This window comes from Pararge aegeria, chromosome 18, assembly GCF_905163445.1.
Source record: "Pararge aegeria chromosome 18, ilParAegt1.1, whole genome shotgun sequence".
Taxonomy (NCBI): Eukaryota; Metazoa; Arthropoda; class Insecta; order Lepidoptera; family Nymphalidae; genus Pararge; species Pararge aegeria.
This window is the reverse complement of record NC_053197.1, coordinates 5,275,848-5,300,727: the sequence shown is the minus strand read 5'-3', so window position 1 is coordinate 5,300,727 and position 24,880 is coordinate 5,275,848. Positions and strand designations below refer to the sequence as shown.

The 24,880-nt window shown below is 35.5% G+C and overlaps 1 protein-coding gene across 2 annotated transcripts; it reads left to right on the top strand.

Annotated features, from left to right (window-relative positions):
* The first annotated feature begins 282 nt into the window (after positions 1 to 282).
* On the top strand, positions 283 to 22,431 carry LOC120631358. 2 transcript variants are annotated; one of them, XM_039900881.1, is made up of 2 exons: positions 283 to 504; positions 19,318 to 22,431. In XM_039900881.1, the coding sequence occupies exon 2, from the start codon at positions 19,319 to 19,321 to the stop codon at positions 19,811 to 19,813; it is 495 nt and encodes a 164-aa protein (XP_039756815.1). In that variant the 5' UTR covers positions 283 to 504; position 19,318; the 3' UTR covers positions 19,814 to 22,431. The 2 variants fall into 2 exon arrangements, with proteins under 2 accessions (XP_039756815.1, XP_039756814.1); XM_039900880.1 differs by lacking the exon at positions 283 to 504 and adding an exon at positions 18,675 to 18,897.
* The last annotated feature ends 2,449 nt before the right edge of the window (positions 22,432 to 24,880 follow it).

Below are 24,880 nucleotides of genomic sequence, written 5' to 3'. Positions count from 1 at the left end.
TAAGTTTTTAAAAGACAAATCAGATATATTAGAAAACAAAGAAAACTTCATTATGAAGAGTGGTACCTATCTGTTAAAAAAATTAAATTGAAGCGTTGAATACCTATTTCCCGAAAGAAAAGTAGCCAAATTAATGCTCCCATTTTCTTAACTTTTGCAGCTTTGTCATTAGTGTCACAGTCACTATTATACAATTCGGTGGCAACCCTAACCGAAAGCGAACATCGTTCTGTTCGCCTCTGTTCCACCGACCGCCAGTTTGGCGCGTGAAGCCTAGTACTGTACACGCGTGCACGGGTACCGTCGTTTCAGTAATGTAGAGTGCGCTTTGACTGTTTGGACAAGTGTGAAGTCGATTGTTTTTTGTGTTAACCCTGTTGAGTTTGGCATTATGTTTGAATTAGGCGCCTCAATAAATAGTTGAGTGGACTTTAGAACTTTTTGGACTTGGTGCAACATCACTATTTTTTGTATCGGATTGGATCGTTCTTTGTAAGCGAGAAGGTAACTGTAACTAATTTTTTTTTTAAATTGTGCTTAATTTTAATTTGTCAATGCTACTTTTTGAATTATATTTTTTGTAAAGTCGCATAGATAGGTTCCAATAGTGTGCATACTATTAGATGGGTATCTGAAAAAAGCTGTTTAGAAAAAAACGTTACATTTAAATCATTCTTGAATGTATGTTTGGATTAAAATAACTTTCTTTATCTTTAAATAAGGTTCCGTGTATGAAAGTAAGAAGATACTTGAATTATAATACTTTTAATTGTGTTCATTTGAATAAAAAAGAAAAGTTTTATTTATAAAAACAGTTGAAAATCTTAAACAATATTATTATCTTGTTCAAGTTTTTGGTTTTTCGAATAAAGCTTCGCGAACGTTCAAAAATAAGCTATAAAATCTCGAAAGGTCCTGAATATTTAAATCACACTTTCTGAACGTAACCGAACGCCTACACTCGACCTAAGCACTTTAGATATTAATAAGTGCGTAACTTCATAGTTTAAATAAATAACTGGCGCAAATGGGTTGCTCTATGATTGAGGTCATATGCTTTAAAATCTCAAACATAGTTTGTTACTTGAGATAAACAACATTCAAAAATCTAAACACTTTTATTTAGAATTGTTTTTAGGGTTTGCCATGGACAATAATTTGTTTGCAGTATTTTGCGCGTCGCTCAACTTTTAGCTAAATATGTTTAGGTAGAAAGTCAAGAAGCGTAATATTGCACTACTTTACGTGCATGATTTTTTTTTTTGCACATTGCGTAACGTGTCATTTTTTTGTTTGGTGTTTTAGTTGTACTTAAATAAAACTTAATAGTTAACTGTATTGGACGTAGCATATTAGGTATATAAAATAAAAATAAGTACATGTAGACACTTAAATTTTTTTAGGAAAAAAATTTAGGTTTTATAAGGGGATGAATTCCCACTTTTTTTTTTTTTTTTAGTAAAATTTAATTAAAAGACAATGTGTTTCCGGTTTTTTTAGGTAGCTTAGACATGGCAAACTATTCAAAGTAAAGTCGTTGACAATAGAGTTAAACAGTGTTTTTATACCGCCGCGTCAATCAATTTCTACCTGACAACGAAATAGGTAGGTATGCCGTACAAAGTAGCGATCTCTTTCACTCATAGGCGAAGAAGCTTATAACTTTAGAAGCATGCGGTTAAAATCCCTTTTCTAAGATCAGAATAGTGATTTAAAATGCGTCAACGTTAAGGTTGGGATGGTCATAAAAAATGATCGTGCCACGCCATAAGTTGCTACCACACCTTCAGGACTTCTGAGACTGACAGCTAATGACTTTGAGAAACCCTAGTAACAATAAAAAGTAAAAACCGAATTAATATTTCTAACATATTTTTAATTTTTTTTAAACCTAAATCAGTAGGAGAACTTATATCTATTTTCTATCTTTTATTTCAATGTTATCTAAAAATGTATCATTCATCAATGATGTTATCGTCATAAAAGTGTATACCTAGTTCAATTTTCATCAAATTATTAAGATGCTTAAGTTATTTTAACGTATATTTCAGATAATATATTAAACATAGACTTAAATAGATAGGTAGGATAAGGTTTTCAATGTTATAGGTACCTACCTAGTTACGTAACTCTGTTGGTCGAGTGTAAGTTTGGGAAGGTGTGGTACGGCTTTTACATACCAGCCTCAATATTACGAAACTTAATATTAATGCATTACTTTCATCGCATTTGTATTGAACGTCGTCTTTAGTGTATAAATATGTCAGCAATACTGCTGGTCAGAGGTTTTATAGGATTGAACCCACAATGCTGTTCCAATTCGGGTTTGTGGGCTTTAACGATTATTATCACATGTTAAAAATAACAGGGACCTTCAGTTTTCCATGCAAAACCCTCCAGTTTTTTTTAGACAAGAAAAAACTAGACACCTAAATTCTATGCCCAATAGTTACTTCCCCGGCCCGGAGATCAAATCCACGACCTCGTGATCTAAAGTCGTCCATGTTAACTATGAATATTGACTAAATTCTTAATCAATAGTTTGTAAGGTTCTTATTTTAAGGTTCTAGAAAAATAGCTAAGTGTTCATATCAAATTAGTTTAGTAGGATTAATAACAATAAAAAAATTAAAACTAACCTTAAAATTAAAGGCTAGTCAAATCTTTGTTTTAATAATTAGATAGATGTAAAGTTCTAGTTTAGACTAACCGAATATTATGAATTAGTAAATGCAATAGTTTAGTATTATTCTTTACAATATTTTTGAGGATTTCCGATTAGATTATTTTACCAAACGTTAAGTAAAATCTTTTTTCCACCTTTAGAAGATTTTTTTAATCGGTTTACAACAAACATTATGACCCAAAAAAAAAAAGTTAAAAAGAACTTAAATCGAATAACGAATTAATTTAAAATATAGTTTATATTTTAAATATTTTGTCCTCTTAAACCATTACGAGTAGGTAAGTTACAGATAGATTGCAAAATTATAAAGTCATATTTCCTTGATGGTGTACAAGGAAACAGATTTTCCCTTTCCAAGTGAATTTTCTGTGTAAATTGCTTTACAATTTTCCTCAGTTGCGAGTAGTATAAAATAATTTGTTACTCTCACTCTTTAAAAATATTTTACCTTACAAAAATGAATTTTTCGTGGTAGCCAATAAAACATGTCTATGAATCTTTGTTACTGCCTCGGATCACAGTATTAAGATCCCTAAGGTAATTTTTGATCTACCAATGCAAAAGTGTGTTTAAACACAATCACATTTTTTACGACAATGTGTTAAAACACATTTATTGCAACAATGTGTAAAACCACATTTATTACAACGATGTTAATACAATTGATGAATTAATAACAAGGTGGTTTGAAAGCATCTGGCTCTGCTTTCATGTTTCACAAGTTAGGAAAACGAATGATAACTTTGGGAAAGAGCAACTGCTGAGTTTCATGCCGGCTTCTTCACTGTAGAGTCTGACTTCCGAACCGGTGGTAGAGTTACAACAAACAGACCGACGTGAGTTTTCCAGAGTGCTTTTAGAGTTTAAATAGTTGAATTAAGAATTGTTTAAATTTTGTCAGAGAGAGGGTTTTCTTATTCACTTTCTGTTGCCCGGATTATTCGTTTATTACGGTTTTCTACAAATCTCAGGAATTTGTTTTCCTTGGATAAAAGTAGCCTATGTTACTATCCGTCGTTTCGACTAAGTCTATGCCAAAAATCAAGTCGATTAGTTAGGGTGTAAGTAATGACAAACAAACAAACACACTCACGCATTCATAATTTTAGTATGGATTAGTGACCTGCACTTATTTAATTACTTAATGAATAAAAAGTCATCCAGTAACATAATCTGGTTTGTGTATTCAGTATTGTTTAATGTTTATAATTATATTCATAATCGGTGTATAATTGACCACGCCTATCGGCCGCGCATCAAGGCCGTCATATTCTATTACTGCTAAACTCCGCTATCTTGTGCTCTCTTGATAACGTATGTGTGTACAAATTGTATAAAATATAAAATTGTTTCATTGTAAAATATATACGTTTTTACGAGTTATCGAATTTTAAACCGCGTCAACTACGGGCGTAGCATAATGCTACATACTCTACAACCTTTACAAAGCCAATACTGGGCACAAATATTTTTATCTGATATGTAGTTTCAGAAATAAAACATATAAAAAAAAATATATTAATAAAAATCATGACGGCCGATTGGCGCAGTTTGCAGCGACCCTGCTATCTGAGCCCAAGGCCGTGGGTTCGATTCCCACATTTGGAAATTTGTGTGATGAGCATGAATGTTTTTCAGTGCCTGGGTATATTATAAGTATTTATGTATATTATTCATCAGTCATCTTAGTACCCTTAACACGTGCTACGCTTACTTTGGGGGTGTTTATTGTATATTGTCGTATTATATTTAAAAAAAAAAAAGTATAGATAGTACCGATAGTAGTATAGTAAAGTTGCTCAGCGCGCGATGGAGGGAGCTATGTTCGGAGTATCTCTACGTGATCAAATAAGAAATGAGGAGATTCGTAGAAGAACCAGAGTTACCGACATAGCTCAAAGAGTAACGAAGCTGAAGTGGAAATGTGCGGGTCATATAGAGCTCGGGGAACCAATGGACGTTGGGGTCCCAAGATACTAGAATGCCGACCCCGCATTGGTAAGCGCAGCGTCCGCGACCGCCAACGAGGTTGCAAGACAACGCAAGCGGCGTAAAGCCATGGAATTTGGAACTCTCTACAAAATATCTATGCCCAGCAATGGACGACGTCTATTGGTAGACATGATAATGGTGGAAAATGAACGTAACTATAGCAATACCTTATTGCAATAACTGCGCCGTCAGTCTGTCCCTCCTTCAGTCTGTCTTTCAACGGACTGTATCTCATTAACCGTAATCTATAAAGAGGTAAAATTTTTATAGAAATTGTAATTTCATAGCCGCTGTAGCAACAAAATATATTAAAATAATAAAATTATTAAAAATCATTTGTGAAGTCTTTGAGTAATATTTTTGCAGATTTTTAACTCAAACGTTTATTTATTGGGAAAAACAAAGAATTAACTCTATCTTGTTATTATTCGTTTTTTTTTTATTTTAAACATTTCAGATTAACTTATCGATTTTAAACGCTTGTCTACATTTTGCGCTCTCACCGATGGGAAGTGAAAGTGTTGATGTTAATAGCGGACCCTCCATACTGGTGAAACGAACAACTGCCGACGACCGTCTGTAGAAGTAGGTTTTTACGACCTCCCTGGCGCAACGGTGAGCGCTGTGAATTTCAGTAGGAGGTCCCGAGTTCGATTCCCGGCTGGAGCAATTTATAAATTCAGAATTTTCTCTGGTCTGGTTTGGTGGTAGTCTTTGGCCGAGACCAGGTACCGACAAAGCGACGATGACGCTTAGAAACCGATTAGGGGTTTAACTACTCCCTAATAGGTTAGCCCACCGTATCTTAGACTGTATCATCACTTACCACCAGGTGAGGTCAAGGGCTAACTTGTAGTAGAATAAAATAAAAAAAGTGATTATATATTCTTATATATCCATATATATATAAGGACCTGGGTTCAATAGACTATTATAAATCTGTTAGCTCACTTCAGAGAATCCCAATATCTGCTTACACCCCTTTGATTTACATGTCTCATAATGCAAAAAAATATAAATTAGTCTCTATTGTAAAGAGCACATTCGTGAAAATTATCTCTACTCATTTGTTTTTATTTATTTCCAAATAATAGATTTCTTGTTTTTTTTTTAAAACAAACTTTACACTGTAAAATAATGAAAACATTGTTTACATAATGAGACAACTACTTTTTTTCACTTTAGTCGGAATACAGCTCATCCACATTCTGATTAATATATAAGAATTTATAAACTACTAGCTGTGGCCCGCGACTTCGTCTGCGTTTGATTTTGTTTTTAAAGTATTCAGTATCGCTAAGCCTTAAATGAGTATAGTAGTATACACATAGACAAATAATTTGCAATAAAATAAAATTGCAACTATAATTAAAGATCTAAGCTATCCTATCTCTTAAGTTGGACCAGACTGCTCACGGTGTGCCAATTTAATTTAAAATCGGTTAAGTAGTTTAGGATTCCATCGCGGACAAACATCGTGACGGGAGATTTATATATATTAAGATCTATTGTTGAAATGTTGGAAAATGTTCGCTTCTTGACTGATCCAAAGATTCACCCCTCAATAAGCACGTTAAGCCCTCAGTCGAGCTCAGGCCTTTGTTCTTATCCTGAAGCCTCCAACCTTATTAGGGCAAAAGGAATAAATAATTTTTAACAAAGAATATAAAAAAATAACATCTCAAAGAATAACGATAATGAATTTATCTAGTGCATTTGCAATCAACCTTTTGCGCGTGCGAGGGTAGCGGTGCGGTGGGGGCATCCATACCTGCTACAGTAATTCTGAGCTTTAACAAAACGGAGTAGATTTTGTACATTGCTTTTAGTTACATTCAAATTTTAATCCGAATATTTGGGGACTGTTGAGATACAAATCAATGAAAAAGTGAGTATGATTAAACATCATAAAATTCATACTACTGTATTCTTTATATAAAAACACTCGCTATGTATTGGATAACACATAAACACTTGTTATGTTAAAAATGCGACGGTGTATCGGTTTGTTTATTCGTTTGCTATCTTAGGATATTTAGCACAGGGATAGCTTGCAACTAGGAGACGGTCTAATGATACGATAATATCTCAGAAGCGGGATTTACCAGTAACATATTTTTACGATCTCCTTAAAAAAAAATTAAGTGCTTTTTTTTCAGGAGAGAATGATAACAAGGGTATATTGTACGCGTGCAAACCCACAGGCCCGGCTAGTTTAATATAATACCCGGTATACTATGAGCATAAAGTTCATTTTCCCATACAATTTAAATACTAAACGCAGTCAATAATTCCCGAGAGCGTCGACGGCCCACCATTGGCTGTGATATAAAAGCATTGGGCCGTGTCTATTGTCTATTGCGGCTTATAAACTTTATGCGCGTTTAAACATAGCGAGCAATGTATATGTTCCATGATACATCAATCCAGTTAGATGTGATAAATGATTTGCTAATATGGGCTAAAGTAGGTAAGTGCTTTGTTGGTTTGACTGATAAGCGTGGAATAAGTTATGTTGAAATAATTTAAAAAATAATGACTTTAAAAGTTTAATAACAGCTTAAGTGGCTCAATGGGCGGGGCACGTGGCATGAAGTACCGTTGTTAAGATATGTAGAGTATGTTAAGATTCTAAGATTAACTGGAAATCTGGAATTCGCAGTCACTGGACTCCTATTGCACAAAACGTTTGAGTGGGCAATCTAAACTGATAAAGACCTATATCCAGCAGTCTGTATGTAGGTTTAAATTATGATAATGGATAATGGTAATATTTAAAAAAAAAACAACGTACAAGTACTAGGATAGTAGAAGATTGATGCAGTGATATTTGTGAAATAAGATCGAGGACTGAACGATGTAACACTTAATATGAAGCAAAGTATTTAAATGTATTATTTAGAACTTAATAAAAAGGTATGTGACCAAACCTGTCAGCTAGATTCTAGGTAGGTCCAACACAAGTATTTTGTAGCTACGCGTGAGAAACTACAGAGTTAATGATCGTTTTACTTGAAAATACGCCTAGTTACCATAAATTTTTATTTGCACGGATTCTGAAGTTAATTTTCGCACAATTATAGACATTCTGGATTTTAATGCACATCTTATAATTATAACAATTTAGTCAAAGTTCCTAAACGTAGTTTGAAAATCTATACACAAAAACCTATTTTTACTAATAATCTGGAAAAACTAGAGGAAACTGCGTCATGGCTTAAACTCAATTTTGTAAATACTTTTATAGCGTCTACTAAAGAATTAAAAAAGAAAACATAAAGTGTGTGAATCAAACCTTAACCTTAAAGTAAAATCAAAGGAAAGACTCCTAGAAACTTTTTCCTGTTGCTACAAATACAGATCGTACGATCTTGGCCGGCCTGAAGTTAGCTTTTTGAGATGTTGACGTGCCAAGTGTAATGTTCATCAATAGCCCATAACAGACCTCTGTTGGACTTAAAGCCTTTCCCAAGATAGAGAGTTTGCCCATCGGTCAGTGATCGTAGCAGATGTAAATAGTAGAACAGGACAGAGCACGCTGCGGTTATACTCTTCCAGGCACCTCGTACGACAACCGCGGAAAGAGGAGGCGTGGTATAAACCGTATATATGAGCTGGCGTCACCACACGGCACCAATTTACAATGTCATCATGATAGTCTCCACTACTGAAGACTATAATATCTGTACAGCCCCTCGTGACTTTTTTTAAAGTCAAAAATATCTTTATTCAAGTAGGGCCATAGGTGGCACTTTTGATGCGTACATTGAATGAGAATTACACGGTAGTGAGATGATGGCGATAAACATATTCGTAAACTTAAAACTAAAGCTGCGAGGATTCCAAACGTGTCCTGGTCTAAGAAGTAGCAAAATTTAGTCCGGCCATCTTAGATTACGCGTATTGTACTCGCCTTTACTGTCCCGTCGAAAAATCCCTGTATAGGCCCATTTGAATAAAGAAATTTATATATTGTTACACGATATAAAGGTTCGGTCCGTATCATGTGGTTAGTTTGTTACCTTTGGCATTTTCAGTCGAGCTTTCAATGGTTAATGACCCGTTTATTTTCGCAACCTTTTATTAGATTTATAACGTAGACAATTTTTATTCGACGCAATGGATAGCGATTGACTCCAATTCAACTTATTATAACACTTAGACTCGTTAGACCAAGTACCTCTCATCATCGTCATCATTAACAACTTACCAGCCCAGTCTTCCTCATTTTCGAATGAGGGGTGTAGGCCGTAGTTCACCACGCTGGCCTAGTACGGATTGGTAGACTTCACAAACATCCTTTGAGAATGTAATAGACAGCTCTAAGACATGATGGTTTCCTTATATTGTTTTCCCATAATTTTTAGGCTATTAATGATCCACATCTGGGGCCAGGACGCGACTCGCGGTTTAGAGCTTTGACCCTTCACGCTGTTCCATTTAATATCATGAGTTACATTTAAAAAAAACCACTACAATGACTGGGCTTCTTCTTAGACCAAGGGGCGTTTGGAACCCTCGTAGATTGTATCTGTCACCTTGAGGCCTTTGACAGCGCCATCAAACGCACTCACACATACACAAACACACACATCATTGGTTTTATCCAGCCGAGCTACCTTTTAAAGTTCATCGGTCTAACGTGCTGGAGTTTGTCCCTCACTGAGCGCCAAATTTTAGTGTTTCTATCAATTTTCATAGGATCTCTTCGAGTATGTATATTGTATACCCCTTTCAAACAATGAAAGGTTTTTAAAAACAGATGCACAATTAACTGAAAAATCAAATATATAATCATATAATCAATCATACATAATAAGATTAAGTCAAACAGAAGAACAGTGAGTTGTGAAGAAAAAAATCTTTCCTTGTATTGTTGTGCCGTGCGGCCATTACCGTCGACAGTGGTACCGTTTCACGCCTACATACCGCAGCGCGATCCATCAATCGTGTGGGACCTCTTTCGAGACTACCACTACCTTACATACATCGATGAAAATATCAGTGTTGTAACTCATATACGTGTAACTCTGTCGTGGTAATAAAAACGGAAGTTCTTTTACTTCTTGTTAAAAGTGAGTTTCAGACATCTGCAAGAGGAGTTCTACCTATAAATCTCTTCTTACTTGTATAAAATCTTTTGCATAACAATTATTCATTAACAATTATTCACTGTAAAGTCATAATCTCCTGAGGATGCTCCGGTGTCGGAGCTAAGCGAAGAGAGTCTGTACATTCCCGAAGATTTATTTATAATTTCTTCCGTCTTTATGGTACTCCACCTATAAAGATTGAAGAAATTATAAATAACACGGTGTAGATTCTCCTGCTTTTCTCTCAATATAGCAAATTAAGCTTGATTTACATAGTATATCATGGACTTCCAGAACTTTTATTGTAAAGTATGTTTTAAAATAGAAGAACAATAAATGTGTTAAAATAAATAAAAGGAAATAAAATAATATATTTTTTACGGATATATGCTTTTATTATTTTTTAGCAATTTCTAAACCACCTTTAATGATAATGTTCTCAAAGGTGTGTGGTGTCCACCAATCCGCACTGGGCCAGCGTGGTGGACTATAGCCTTAATCCCATAACCGTGTGTGTGGCCCACGGCCATTGTGTGAGGTGACCCGTGCCCTGCAGCGTCACGGTAATAGGTTGATATGATGATGATGATGTTGATATAGGACACATAATATCGCGCAATATAGCCGACTGCAGCACAAAACGCAAGTGAAGGTAAAATACTTTTACACATAAATTTTGTGTTTAATTGATATCACAATTTAAGAAAATATTTTAAAATTAAATTTAGCAACCAATTTATCTGCAATATTATTTAAAAAACAAAAACAACTTTGAACGTAATTTTTGTTTTAACTATTCCCGTTTACACTAGTCCATACTAAGTCCCCGCTACGGGCTTGGTATGGGTGATATAATATTGTATCCAGGCGCGTATTCATATTAGGTTGTTCTGGTTTTCCACAGTACAACGACCGAGCGACCCTAGCGTCCGAATTTCGTCGGATGAAACTACTCGGTTATCGGATTTCATTTCAGTTTTTTTACCCGTCCTGTTGCAGAAAAGTGAGACCTCCTAATATAAGTATTTATATACTCTAGTTAGGTACTCAAGATCGTCAGCTCGGATTCGCTTTAATTGTTCGGCGTTATACCTATTTATTTCTTTTGATTTTTTTTCCAATAATTGTTCATTTCTAGAACTCTGCACCACGCGTAAATATTATTGACAATATTTTTGACTGTGTGTGCCCCGTATTGAAGAATAGTTAAAACTTGTAACCTACACTTGGAAGAAATAAAAATACGTAATAAAAAATATATAATAACCAACCATACTCAGTCAAGTCTACATTTATACCTATTATTTTTTAATTTTATGCCAAATGTAATTGTCCAAATAACAATAATATGTATATAACAGTAATATTAAACAGTTCCCTTATTTAATCTTCGTGGAATTATGGGGGTTTACTGTTATGTATTTTTATTAAAGTAGTCGCAGTGCAACGAATTATTGGTTCCGTGGTAAGCATACTACAAATCCGTCGTCAATACAATCGTCTAGAATTTGAAACCTAGATCGAGTCAAACAATTGTTTACGTCTCGTACAAAAATTATAATTTTTGGTAGTCTCTGTGCAGCGGTGTCACCGCTTGTCCCGATGTGTGGGGACCACCACTCTCAGCCATCCCGCTGTTGGGAAAGAATTATTTTTCTGAATTCTTTACTTATTATGGTTAATTAGTTTCATAATAAAGGATGTTTTATTTTTTGCGCCCATCTGCCTTACTTAAAAGGTTGGGAGCCCCTGACCTGTTGCATTTACGTACTTAGAAGTTTTCAGTATCAGCCCGGTGTTAAAAAACTGGTATCGTCCACCACACTGCGACTTTGAAAGTATTAGGTCCCTAAATTAGGTATTCACTGAAATTTGATTATTAGCGCTATCTTATAATAACCACAGTTTAACTCGCTATATAGCAGTTTGGTAAGTTTAAACGATACATATAAATCCCTTTTATATGAGACGTTGCGTTGAATAAAATCGAAATCCAATCGCTCTTAACTACTTATCTAAATGTTGTTAAGCTCTCATTGTTTTTTTTAAAGGAGTATTTAAATGTATAGCCACGAACTTTACCTACCAGGCCTTCATAACCTGACAAAGGATTAAAGGACATATTAAATCAATGACCTGAGAAAAGTTTCTCTTATGAGCAGTTTATACCTCTTTCGTGGGACCTTAGCACCGCTGCTCACATTTGATTTGCTGGGCGTATAATATTTACTATAGGGATTGAAAAAATAATAACTGTTACAAAAAATAGTTAGCACACATAAAGGTGCACAACTATAACCTACATCACTTCATTTTATCTACTTAAGTACAGATACTCGGTTATCGCGCGTTGTCTCTGATTTCACTAAACCGGTCTCGTAAACATACCACTGTTTTAAAGTCTGCCTTATTTGAATACTGTACAAGGTCATTTAGAAAAGGGGCACTTAAATACCATCTGTTAAAAGTGTCACTAATGTTCGATTTGGAGAAATATATTTATATTTTTATGAACAAAAATAAACTACGTAGTAAAATAAAACTCACTAAAAAACTACCGCAGCGAGGCACAGTGGCTAAGATGCAGCTTTGAATGGCCAAACTATTTGGCCAAGGTAACTGCCATTTTAGGATCAAGTAGATTCGTTTACTCTATAAGGCAGTTCTTTAAGCATCTTCTTTGAGCTCATGTCCCCGGTCCCCATATCCCTAAAGGCTACTCCAAAAGGCACAAAAATTAAACTGCTACCATGGTTTTGATACTTGCGCTTCTTGGCCTGCTCGGCACTGTTAGCAGCCGCACCTGCCACTACTGTATAAGAAGCAACGGCTATTAACAGTTTTCTTTTCCCGCTAGGGTCGAAAGAATATATTTTTTGGCATTCAGTTTAATGCATAATGTTCTCAAAGGTGTGTGGAGTTCACCAATCTTACTGGGCCAGCTTGGTAGATTACGGCCTTAACCCCTTCTCAGTGTGGGAGGAGACCAGTACCCTGTATTAGTAATAATATACTGTATGTGTAGACATTACTCAGGATTTTGGATGTTTTCATATCTCTATAATTAATTATATTTTCTGATATTTCTTCCTTACGTAAAAAAGTGTAAATAAATAATTGCAACGTTGCATGCTGAAAGCAAAACCGATCTTGTCACGATCCGAAACTAGGACCTTTTTCTTTGGTATCTCTTTCGATAGTTCGATGAAAAAATGGATTGTAAAATTACACCCCACCTACGAAGAATTGCACGCGTCGCAAATCCATAAAAATGAATACCAGATCATTGCGAAAACTACGAACAATAGTTGGTAGGTAGGTAAGCCCGTAATGAGAAAAGTTATTGATGAAATACAATATAACGTGTGTCTATCCAAGTGTAGGTAGGTAGGTAGGTCGCATATTATATGCAGTGGGAAATAGTGCCAGTTCATATGTAAACAAATCGATAAATCAAACTAAATTGTGAGATATAAAATTATTGCTTTTTTACAAGGTTTTTGCTGATTTTATGATTAGAGGTTTGTGTTTTCACGTTAACTCATTATTTCTGGAAGAGAAGAATATTAAAATCATAATCACAACACAACTGAAAAATGTATGTGTGATGAACATGAATGTTTTTCAGTTTCTGGATGTTTATATGTATGTTATAAGTATTTATGTATATTTATGTATCTATACTTATAATAAAACTAAAACTGATTTCTGTACATTTAATATATTTTTTAATTTTTTTACCGGGGGATCCCGATTAACAATAAGTTTCTTCTGGAAAATGGAATGTAGTTTTGTATAAATTTTACTTCATTGCTCCGTTACATTTGAACCGATTTTAATAATTCTGAAATTGTATAGTATCAAGCATGTATTGTCTAATTTTTATGAAGATCTGATAAATATTGTCGGAGATAAAGGACATAGGCTCTTCGCAAAAAACAGCAAGGCATAATATGGGACAACGATCGAATGCATGCGTACCATCCTACTAATATTATAAATGCAAAAGTTTGTGAGGATGGATGTATGTATGTATCAACTAAAATAATGAAAACTTACTAACTCAGTATACCACGTAAAATAGAAAATCTCTATAAAGTTCTTCAAAGGCGTGAGGCGTAAGGCGTGTCGACCAATCCGCACTGGGTCAGCGTGATGGGCCTACTAAGCCCTTTTCATTGCGGGACACCCGTAATACTGGACCGGTGATGGGTTGCTATGCTGATGATTATAAATAAATAAATATATAAATATACACACGTCGACATCTAGCCCCAAAGTAAGCGTAGCTTGTGTTATGGGCACTAAGATGCCTGATGAATATTTTTATGAACTACATACATACATAAATACTTAGAAAATACATATAAACACCCAGACACTGAAAAACATTCATGCTCATCACACAAACATTTTCCAGTAGTGGGAATCGAACGTGCAAACTGCAAACTGCGCCAATCGGCCGAATCTTAAGCTATTTAAAAAAAAAGCGGAATTTAAATATAATAATTTACCATCTCACTGATTCGATGTATGCAATACGGTTGTGATACGCGTGTTATTATAACATAATCAATCGCAGTAATTATAGAACGCACATAATACCTATACATTATTAAAGGGCTGGTAGTGTGGTTTCGAATTTCGAACATCGATTAATAATTAACATCAACAACTTTTTGCATGGTGTTCTAATTAATATATGGAAAACTAAGAGTAATAATAGGTTATTGTTAACGACAGAAGCGGTGATAGCTTAGTGGTTAAGAACTCGGCTTACAAATCTTTAGGGCAGAGTTCGATACCCGACTCGCATCTCGATCGTTTTCAAGTTGTGTCCGTCTTAAGAAAATTTCACTTTATCTAACGCCTGCATGTTTCAAGTTCTGCATAATGTTCTCAAACGCGTGTAAAATGTATCAATTCACAGTTGTTCAACTGGTTTTCAAATGTGATATTTCTGAAAATCATTAGAATATACGCACTTCTTTTATTCACCTACAAGTTAGCCCTTGACTGCAATCTCACCTTGTGGATAGTGATAATGCAGTCTTAAATGGTAGTGTGCTGTAAGGAAGTATGGTAGTCGGAGCACTAGTTGGTTTCTACGCGACATCGCACCGGAACACTAAATCGCTTACCGGCTCGTCTTTGTCGGTAGGGTGGTAACTAGCCACGGCCAAAGCCTCCCACCCAACTAGACCAGAAAAAATTCAGAAATTATAAATTCCTAAATTGAGGCAATTTGGGAATTTATAATTTCTGAATTTTTTCGGGAATCGATCCCTGGACCTCCTTATTCAATTCATCACGCTCACCGTTTTGCCAGGGATGTCGTCATAAACAGTACTTATGAGTGCCTATAATAATATGAGTACCTTCAAATCAATAGTGAATAGGCATCTTCTAGGCAAGCGCGCTACACCTTCAGCTGCATCATTTCTTACCATCAGGTGTGATTGCAGTCAAGCGCTCGTCTATAAACATAAAAAAAGACCTTTACAAGAATAATAAACTCCAAAATACTATTAGGATGCTATCGCTCAATTGGTTTCCGTTTCTAAAAGGCTGTTGGAGTACCAACTCCATCGAAATGAAATAAATTTTATGAGATTTGTTTTCATACCCGCCGTCTGGTTGTATACGAAAGCATAACCGCATATTGGAAAACAACCGTACATCTTAAACGATAGTATAGTTAAAAAAAAAAGTCGTTTTACACGCTTTTCATTAGCTTTGTATGTTTGTAACCGACTCCTTTGAACTTTATTTTGACCCTATTCAAACGGCCTGATTTCTTTCAAATGTTGTAGATATACCGAGGACCGATGACAATACACAAATTTGATAAGATTATTCCATTCTTCAATTTGTAAAATAAGATTTTTGTTAATTAATATTAATATTCATCTATGGTCGAAAATGGTTTAAGAAACACTAAAAATCACGCTTTTATAAATAAACTAAACTAAAAAAATATATCTTTTTATACGAAGCGTGTTTTTTTTAGTTTTTTAGACTATTATTTATTATTTCAAATATTTAGATGTTACACTAAACACGTGCCATACGTGTTCAAAATTCCAAATACCTATCTATACCTTGAAGTGAAAATTGTATGAAAAGATTCTGTTAAATTCATAAATAGAATTATTCTAAACACATGTAAGTACATAGATAAAAACAAGGCCAACATTTAGGTTGACATAGTTAGCTTATTTAAAAAAAGAACATAAAGTAAACAATTGATATATATATACTTAGCTTGGAATTTGCTAAGTTCAAAAGTTGCTCGATTACACTATGGCCAAATTTTCATTGTATTTGAAGTGAATAAATTTTTCCGTCTCATATTTTACTAATACCACGTGTACACTTAATTTCGTAACGTTGGGATAATGGTTTAAATGTCTAGGTTCCGTTTTCCATTCTGAAGCGTTTTGTTTTCTTTATTTTATTAAAGCTTTCTGTGCAAAAATTGTGTATAATTATTGCTGATTTACAATTCCTAACGCGAATCTTTGCTGAAAGAATACGTGAGGAGCGGTATACTTAATAAAATCTCTGGAGAAATACTGGGATAGTTTTTATCTTCTAGTCTTTCCAACAAAATAAATTTCATATCCGTATAAATATCTGTTGAAGATCATTTTCCACGCAATATTCACCTAAATGTCTGTATTAGTCCTTACTCCCAAATTGTGAATCGTTATACATGCAAATGGGTTTTTTTTTTGTTTATCTGTTTATCTTTCCTTTACGCCCTAACTTAAGTAACCAATCCATCCGATTTTGGTATAGAGATCAAACAAAAGAACGAGCAGTAAAATTGGTTTATTATCTCAGGAAGAGAATCTATGAGATTTATCAAAAACCGTTATAAACGCGGACGAAGTACGCAGGCAAAAAAAACTTAACACAAAAGATCAAGAAGTTTTTTTACAGACTAGAACAACAAATTAATTTCAATTTGCTATAAATAGAAAATATAATATGCTTATACTAACGGACATTTGCATTATTTTATTTCCTTCTCCAATGCATGAAATAAGACTCACTTTCTCACTACAAAATGTTAGTTAACTACCGAATTCAAACGTTTCACTAATAATACACTTAATATCGTTGACGTATGGTGGAAAAAAATCGTTTCGGTAAAATGCCGTTTGGTTTCATACTAACGCCCGTGTGAGACAGAGAAAAGAAAGTGCAGGTAGTGGGTAACCTCGAGGCGAGTGGAGCGAGATTTATTAGATCGTAACTTTAGGGGTCGGCTACATGCTGCTGTCGCGCTTTCGTCTCGAAATCAAAAAGTAAAACACATTTTGGAATTTGTTTGAGGCTCATTTTATACGAGCTTTGTATTTCCGCAGCTGTTGATTATATTCAGATATATATACGTTGCAACATCTAACAACATTAAAATCCTTATAAATGTTGAAGTGTGTTTGTTTGTCATTCCTTTACGCCCTACATGCTAAACAGTTTCCACACCATATTCACCTAAATGCATATATTAATGCTAATTCCTATCCTATTAATCCTTATAAATGCGACAGTGTGTTTGTTTTATTTGTTTATTCTTATTCCTTTACGCCCTAACTAATAAAACAATCAACGGATTTTTGATATAGAGATAGTTGAAAACACGGAGAGCAACATAGGCTAAACGATACCCACGGGATTTGTAAAAAACCGTAATAAACGCGGACGAAGATTGCGGGCAACAGTTAGTTTTTGTATAATATTGTGTTCACCACTTCTTTTAACTTTGTTTGGTTTGCTAATGCCACTGTTATCTTTACTCTTAATTAGATCACGTTCCTTATCTACTAATTTTAAGTCATTAATTATACCTATTGAGTGGCTACTAGTTTTGCAGAGCTTTTGTAGTTATTTTGCTTATGTTACGTCAACATTTCTTGTATAATACCTGAGGGCTATAAATCTCTTATAATTACCTAGATTGTCGTCGTATGACATTTTTAACTTTGAAGTTTAAAGTTGTTTAGCTGGTTTAGTTCCCATTGGTCTCATTTTATTTAGGAGTCGTATTTATTTTGTTTTAATAGCTTTATTAATGGTAGGAGCGCAACGACAAGAATTACGTAAGAGTTGGATTTTGTTTAGTTACTAGGTCATAAGGTGAACAAGTACCTGAGAACTTTGTCAAACCTCAAGTGGTCACAGCATTAAGATTGTAGTCCTGAAGAGCGCTTTTCATATTTTTTTCCAAGCATTCTTCAGTTTATTGTCAAAGATTTGGATTTTTCCTATCGCTTGTCTGCGGGCTGACCTCATTCTGGTTTGGGTTTTCCTTTTACGAATGCGTGTGATGTGTTAATGGAACTAAATTGACGTAACTGAATTGATATTTTGATTTTGATTTAAATTATATGTAATTTTGATCGTTAATAAAAAGTTATATTTTTTAATTATCTAATTTTCTTTTTTTTTAGTAAATTATCAAAGTGTTACGCAATTATTATACTAAGAAAATTAATCGTAATTAAACTAAAATGAGGTTAGTCTAAAACTGGTGTCAAACAAGATTTTCTTATTGTTCTCCATCTGAGCTTTAAAATGCACCAATGAATTTGTTTATGATAGCAGAGATCCGGTTTCTTGTATTTAAGCTGCAGATTGTTCAAGCAGGTAATTTAGTTGTTTTCGGGGCCCGAAGATCCGTGTGCTCCTAGGGAGATTTTAATGATTAGTTTGTCTCTGGAAGCTTTTGTGTCGTAAACAAATAGAACGAGTCATGACAGTCAATAGCGTCTAAATGACGGTTTATAGTCTACGTCACCCGCTTCCTCTCCGCGCGTACGTAGCCGTACACGGGTGACGCAATTGGCTTTTTCAATGTCTTATCTACAGTGAGGTATACTGTCATTCGCCGAGTGGTCGTCGGGCTGCGCACGCGCGCCTCTCTCGCGCAGTTTAATTCCGTTTCACTTGTTTGTGTTGCCTTTATACTTGTTCACCGTCGAGGACGACTGACGAATTGCGCTCTTTCAGTGTTTTGAACTTTTTGTGATATTTAACGAGTTACTAATCATCAATTACTTGATTGACTGCGATGTATATGTCTGGATTTATTATTTTTTCTCCTGAAATAACAGCGAGGTAGGTGTTAATTAAAAATATTTATAGGTCATCATATTATATTTAAAGCTCGTGTAATTTGTTGGTACCTTGCTCATTTCACATCATTGCGATCGCACCGATGTTGGATTATATCAAGTGTTATTCTTATTGGCCCGTTTAGGCATCGAGGCATTGTTCTTTGACCTAGTACTTGCGTCGGCTGAGTTTATTATTAAATGGTATGCGTCCCGCGATTCGTTTTAATAAACATTTATGGATAGGACAACTTTTACATTTTTGACACCTTGATTTCAAGTTCGGTTAATGACATTTGGAATATAATTATCACCTCTTTCATATTAACTGGAACATGTCATTATATTATATCGGCTTCGATAAATATATTGACAAGTGGCAATGTGGCGAGCAGGTTTTAATATATTTATTTCATTGTTACAGAATGACACCGCAAGAAGAGCGAGAGAATTCTCGCGGAGCAGAGATTGCTGACGCGTTCGAGGACGACATGTTCGGCCCGTCGCGCACCGAGCCTGCCGCTAGACCCAAGCTGTCCATGATCTCCGCCCGCATCCGCGCCAACGAGGAGCGCAAACGTGTCATTGAGATCTGCTCACAGAAATTAGAGAACATCGAGGATCCCGCAAGAGATCTGCGCAGATCCGTTTGTATAAATAACACCTACTGCCGTCTCAGCGAGGAAGCGCGCAAAGAGAAGGAAGCCAGAAGGCGAAGGGCGAGGGAAGAATGCGATGACTCGTGGATAGGGAAGAAAGCGCGTCGTGCGGTGGAAGACGAGTGCTTAGCGCTGCTGGACGCGATACCCGAGCTGGGGGACGCGAATCTCGGTTGTGCTCAGCTCGCGCGACAGATGCAGGACGGTCCCCGACAGGACGCATTGCTGCCCCCTAGCCTGCTCACCGTGCTGGACTCATGACCGCGCCGCCCCGCGCACGTACACTCCTCGCTGTGAACTGAGTCCAGCGCACCGAGTGAAGACTCGCGCGAGCCGAAGCGCTCGTGTCGCTGACCGAGATTCCGGTCGCGTTCTGAACAAATTCACCCGAACGAGCCGGATCGCGGTCGAGCGCGCCTCGCTACCTGCCCGCTGGACATCATCGATAGAATTCTCGCTACCCAGAAACGGACGGACGACGTTTAGCCAATTCTTTGTTATTTAAGAGAAGTACTTACTTTGTTAGCGTGTTTTTATTATTTAGTGAAAGTTGCTCAGGTGCCGGCAAGTGTGGACTGCGGTCCAATTAGTGATCGACGATCACTTTTATCGGAGGACCTGCAGTGTTCTATCAGATATGACGTGGCGGAGTGTTACCGGGAGATAAAGTGAGGACGTTCACCAAACTTTAGGAGAAAGTAGTTTTTAAGCCATAATTATTATTGCATTACTGTACTATAAATAATTAAATGAATCGTGATTAAGGTATAGTGCAAAATAACTGGGAACGGAAGCATTTACAAAGTGGAGATAATAACCGATTAGAGTAGGTTTCTTTGTTTCAATTTTTAATGTTTGGCGAGCTGAGAACACGTTGTACGTGAGCGCTACGGCCAAAAGATAACATATAATGTAGAACAACAGTATTTCGCATCCGATAAAATTTGAAAGTAAAAGCCAAATGCCTCGCTGGGAAGTGTGAGTGAGACGGCAGCTAAACATAATTATTAAGAAATACTTGGTGTACAGTAAGCAATCGGTTGTTACGTATTATCGCCGTATTATATGCTCGTAACAAAAGAAAAAACCTTATAAGTGATGACGTGTACTCGTACACTCAATAACAGATGAGCGTATGTGACCTTACTCGTGCAGATAGGCAAGGCCAAGCGTTGGCCCAACAACCGAACATTTGTTCAAAAGTGCATTTCAATAAGTCTGACTTTCACGTCGACTGCCCAAATCGGTTTTTATTTTTAAATTCGTTATATTTTTTTTTTATATAATGTTACCTTAATCTCACAATTTACGTAGTGTTACCATTATGATTTATGATCGGTTGTATGCGAAACGCATATGTTACGTAGACATCGTTATTTAGCGGATACATTTTATATATGTAAGTTGGGTCATTGTTAATTTATTTTAGAATGATTTTAGTTCGAAATGTAATCGAACGCTGAAGTAGCTTGTGCAATTGAGAATGAGTACTTTCGTATGCGTTGTGCAATGGAATGCGGTTGAGAAGTTATTTTATTGAGATCTTAATTGTCGCAAAATATATTGGTTGTATCCCGTTTCGCCCCTCTGAATAGTAAATAGGTACCTGGAGGAGGGTGGGGGGTGTACGGCAGCGAAGAGGGGGGAAGTAAGGGGCGACGCGGGGTCGGAGTAGAGGGGAGTAGGGCGCTCCGTTCCCAGCACCTCCTGTGATATTAGCCTAGCCTGTATGTCGTATTGTATTTTGTGCTAGTTTTCCCATCCGACTTTTTTTGGACTTAAACGCTATGTATAAATAAAACGCTTATATAAAATTGATTCCTTTTGTATTTACTGGCCATTTTATACGGATTAACCGGTTTTTCGAGTCTTATACCCGACGTTAGTGCGTTTAGATGTTTTGTCACTGTATTATAAAGAAATGTAGGTATCCTTTTTTTGTATGGCGTTTGTATGTTGATAAGTATTGTGTATTATAAATGTAAAGTTAAGTGCTTATACCACTTTGCCGCCGGATCACTTCCGGCCTTTGATGCAACTAATACGGTTGAACGGGACTTATTATGCAAAAATAGGTATTCAGAAAGATGATTTCCATAGGTTATGTCCCTTTCTAGTAACGGTAATGGCGATGTGATAGAAAGGGACGGATGGGGCCCAGCCGCTGTCTTTGAGTCCTTTCTGAATACGCGTCCCAAATCATGTTGACTAGTTGTTAAACCAGAGACTACCAAATGTATTTTTAAAAGAATATTGTGAAGCGCACATAACATGCATATGTATTTTTTTTTATATCCCAATTTAGAAAAAGTTTGTATAAAAATAAATGCTGATAAAAATTGTTGTTTTCTAGATTGAATATCGCCTCTTTTTCTTTGCTAAAATTTCGTGCGGCGCATAGATTGTAGAGTGTCAAATGTTTATATAAAAAAATGGACGACATTCCAAACTCACCTGTGAGGATTTAACTTTTGCACGTGTAATTTTGCCGATGTATATATTGTAATTAGTAAGTAATAAGGTTCAAAATGGCGCAAAGCGATGGTTTTGCGCAGTAGATAGGCTGTAGCGCCACCCACAGCGGCAGAATTACGTATGTGGAACACACTATGATCTAAAAGCGCATTATTTCCCCTCCAAATGGGAAATAGTCATTACTTAGCTTTGTAATGAGAGTTATAACGTCATATAGTTAGCAACTTAACTTTAATAATCTGTGTATATAGATGGACCTTCGCAGAAAAAGACGAACTCCAAAAATCAATCTAGTTTGCAAAATCTGATTGATTTGACCGACTCGTGATTATAAGGATAAAGTCCAAACCGAATGATTGGAACCTTCCTTATAATATTTTATTCTATTAAAATAAAATAAAAAATGCAAAAAAAAAACGCGTCATAAGTTCATAACTCGCTTATTTTTTATTATTCGAGCGTAATTTTCTGAACACATTTTGTAAAGAAGGCCTATCTATTTTTTTGTGATGATATTAATACTCTACTTTTAAACTTTCGTCACAATCTACCCCTTATTTTATTACAAGGTTTTTATTATGTTGATTTCTTTAAATTAAATTAACTTTTTTTGTAAGAAGATAATCTGTTTATATTTTTTATGAAAGATATAATTGTACAATAAAAAAGTCATACTCATTATTCACTACTGTTTTTAGTTCGTAATCCTTAATTAACCTTTCAAAAGAACTGGCGAAAGATGACATCTCGCATTAATTAAGATAAGCTTTTATTCGCTTACCTAAGACAAGGTTAAAAACGCAGCGTCAAAACTTCGTATGTGAGAGTTAGAATTATAAGACTCGTCCGTTAGATCGAGTGTTGTTATTCGTCATACGAAGGACGCAATTTTAACGCCGCTAAAGATGTAGATACGCCCTATTTCCTTTGCTTTAAAGATGATCATGGCGAAAGTAAATCGACAATGAAACATTCTACTACTAAATAGGGTCCAGCGTTTCACAAAAGCACCCTGAGTACGAAACTTGGACGCTCGCAATCGTATCGTTCGGTTTAAAGTCGATACCTACTCACTGCTTTTCATAAAATTCCGCTAGGGGGCTGTAGAAGTGTAAACGAACGTAAGCTTTAAAAACAAAGTTCCTTAGATCCATTTTCACAGTTTTCGGAACACGGAAACGAACTTCGATTGGCAATTTGCAAATCTCAAACCAAGAGTAAACATTCTGGCAAAGTTTCTAAGGGTTTTATTATTCCGGATTTACATGGCAAAATTAGTGGCGTGAATTTTTTCTTCTTACCTTAGTTTCACAGTGTAAATAAACATGAGTTTCATCACATTTAGTGAAACTAGTGTCTTGCATTATTTAATTGCGTAAATGTGATATGGAACTAGTGTAGTGTGACGTTTTGAGTTTGTACTCTTTGAAGTGGCAATGTAACGCTGAAATACCTATTCAATTTATCTATGAATACTAAACAACAGTTATCTGTGGACTCCAATAATACTTCGATATGCTGAATACCTATGATGCATATAGTGCTGCGGTACTGAAGATTTTGCAACACTATTATTTTGACTATTGCCATAGATAGCTACTTTCGCAATGTAAATCTGGCATCTGGCATTCCGAATAGTGAATATTCCCTACCGATAACCGTAAGGGGTACGGATTTATCGAAACAGCTACAAGCTTAATAAGAACTTCTATGTAAGGTAAAGCAGATACAGCTATCATCAGCAAAATATACCAAGGCTACATAACTACGCATAATGTAATTGAAGGACTACATCAAATATTTATCATTATGTTGAAGGTCATTAGTAAATTATTTCGAACTAAGTTACGATTCTCGGGATCCCTTACCTACTTTATTCAGTTACTGCTAATGTCCCGGATGACTAAGCCAACTGGATTATTTGTGAAGAACTTGAGCGCTACAAATGTTAGTCACGCATTTTTGAATAACAATAACTATCAATTTATATCAAAGCACCTACAATTATTTTGCGCATGGACGCTTCTTTGTCTCAAACTTTAAAAAGGTAACTTCGTTTACGTAGAAACAGAGAGTTACCAACTTGTCGTGACCCTCCATCTTCATGGGTACATCATTTGTGAGTTTACTAATAACAACTGCTGTCAAAAAATGTATTTCCTAGAAGATTACGGTTGGCAACTGTCTGAAAATAATACAATACGGTAAAATGTAGTTCTGTGGTTAACTGGAACTGTTTTTGGTTGAAGATCTAGAGATTTCAACAAAGCTGAAGGTAAAGTGGTATACCTTGAACCTAAGCCGACTAAATGAATTCATCTTTGCTCCTATCTGCTCATTTATCTACTTACATACTGTCAAGGCAAGAACGAAATGGCATATTATTATAGGCCAGTGCGTACCATCTTGTTTGCATATAAAAAAGTACATAGATGCATAAAAAAGTTGAAACTTTTTAGAATAGGCTGTATTTTGCAATAGAATATTTTTTTAACTTTTACTTTTGGTAATATTAAATCATATTCATAACACATTAAAGATTAATTTCACGCGTATAGCTGACATATTGTTTCCACAAACTGACAAGACAAGATGGTATGTTTTAAATGGTATACTTTTCTGTTGTGGTTTAGAAATAAATAGTTTAACTAATAGATTTTAGTGGAACTGGTGACGCACAATCGCGCGATCCACATACAGATGTTAAGATATAGTCGATACGTTCCTTACGTAATTTAAATAATCCCAAAAATTTCATAACTGCTTACATACACAATTAATCACAATTAGATATATACTCATAATATTGAACATTTATCTATTTATGTTCATACATCTTGTAGAACAGCGGAA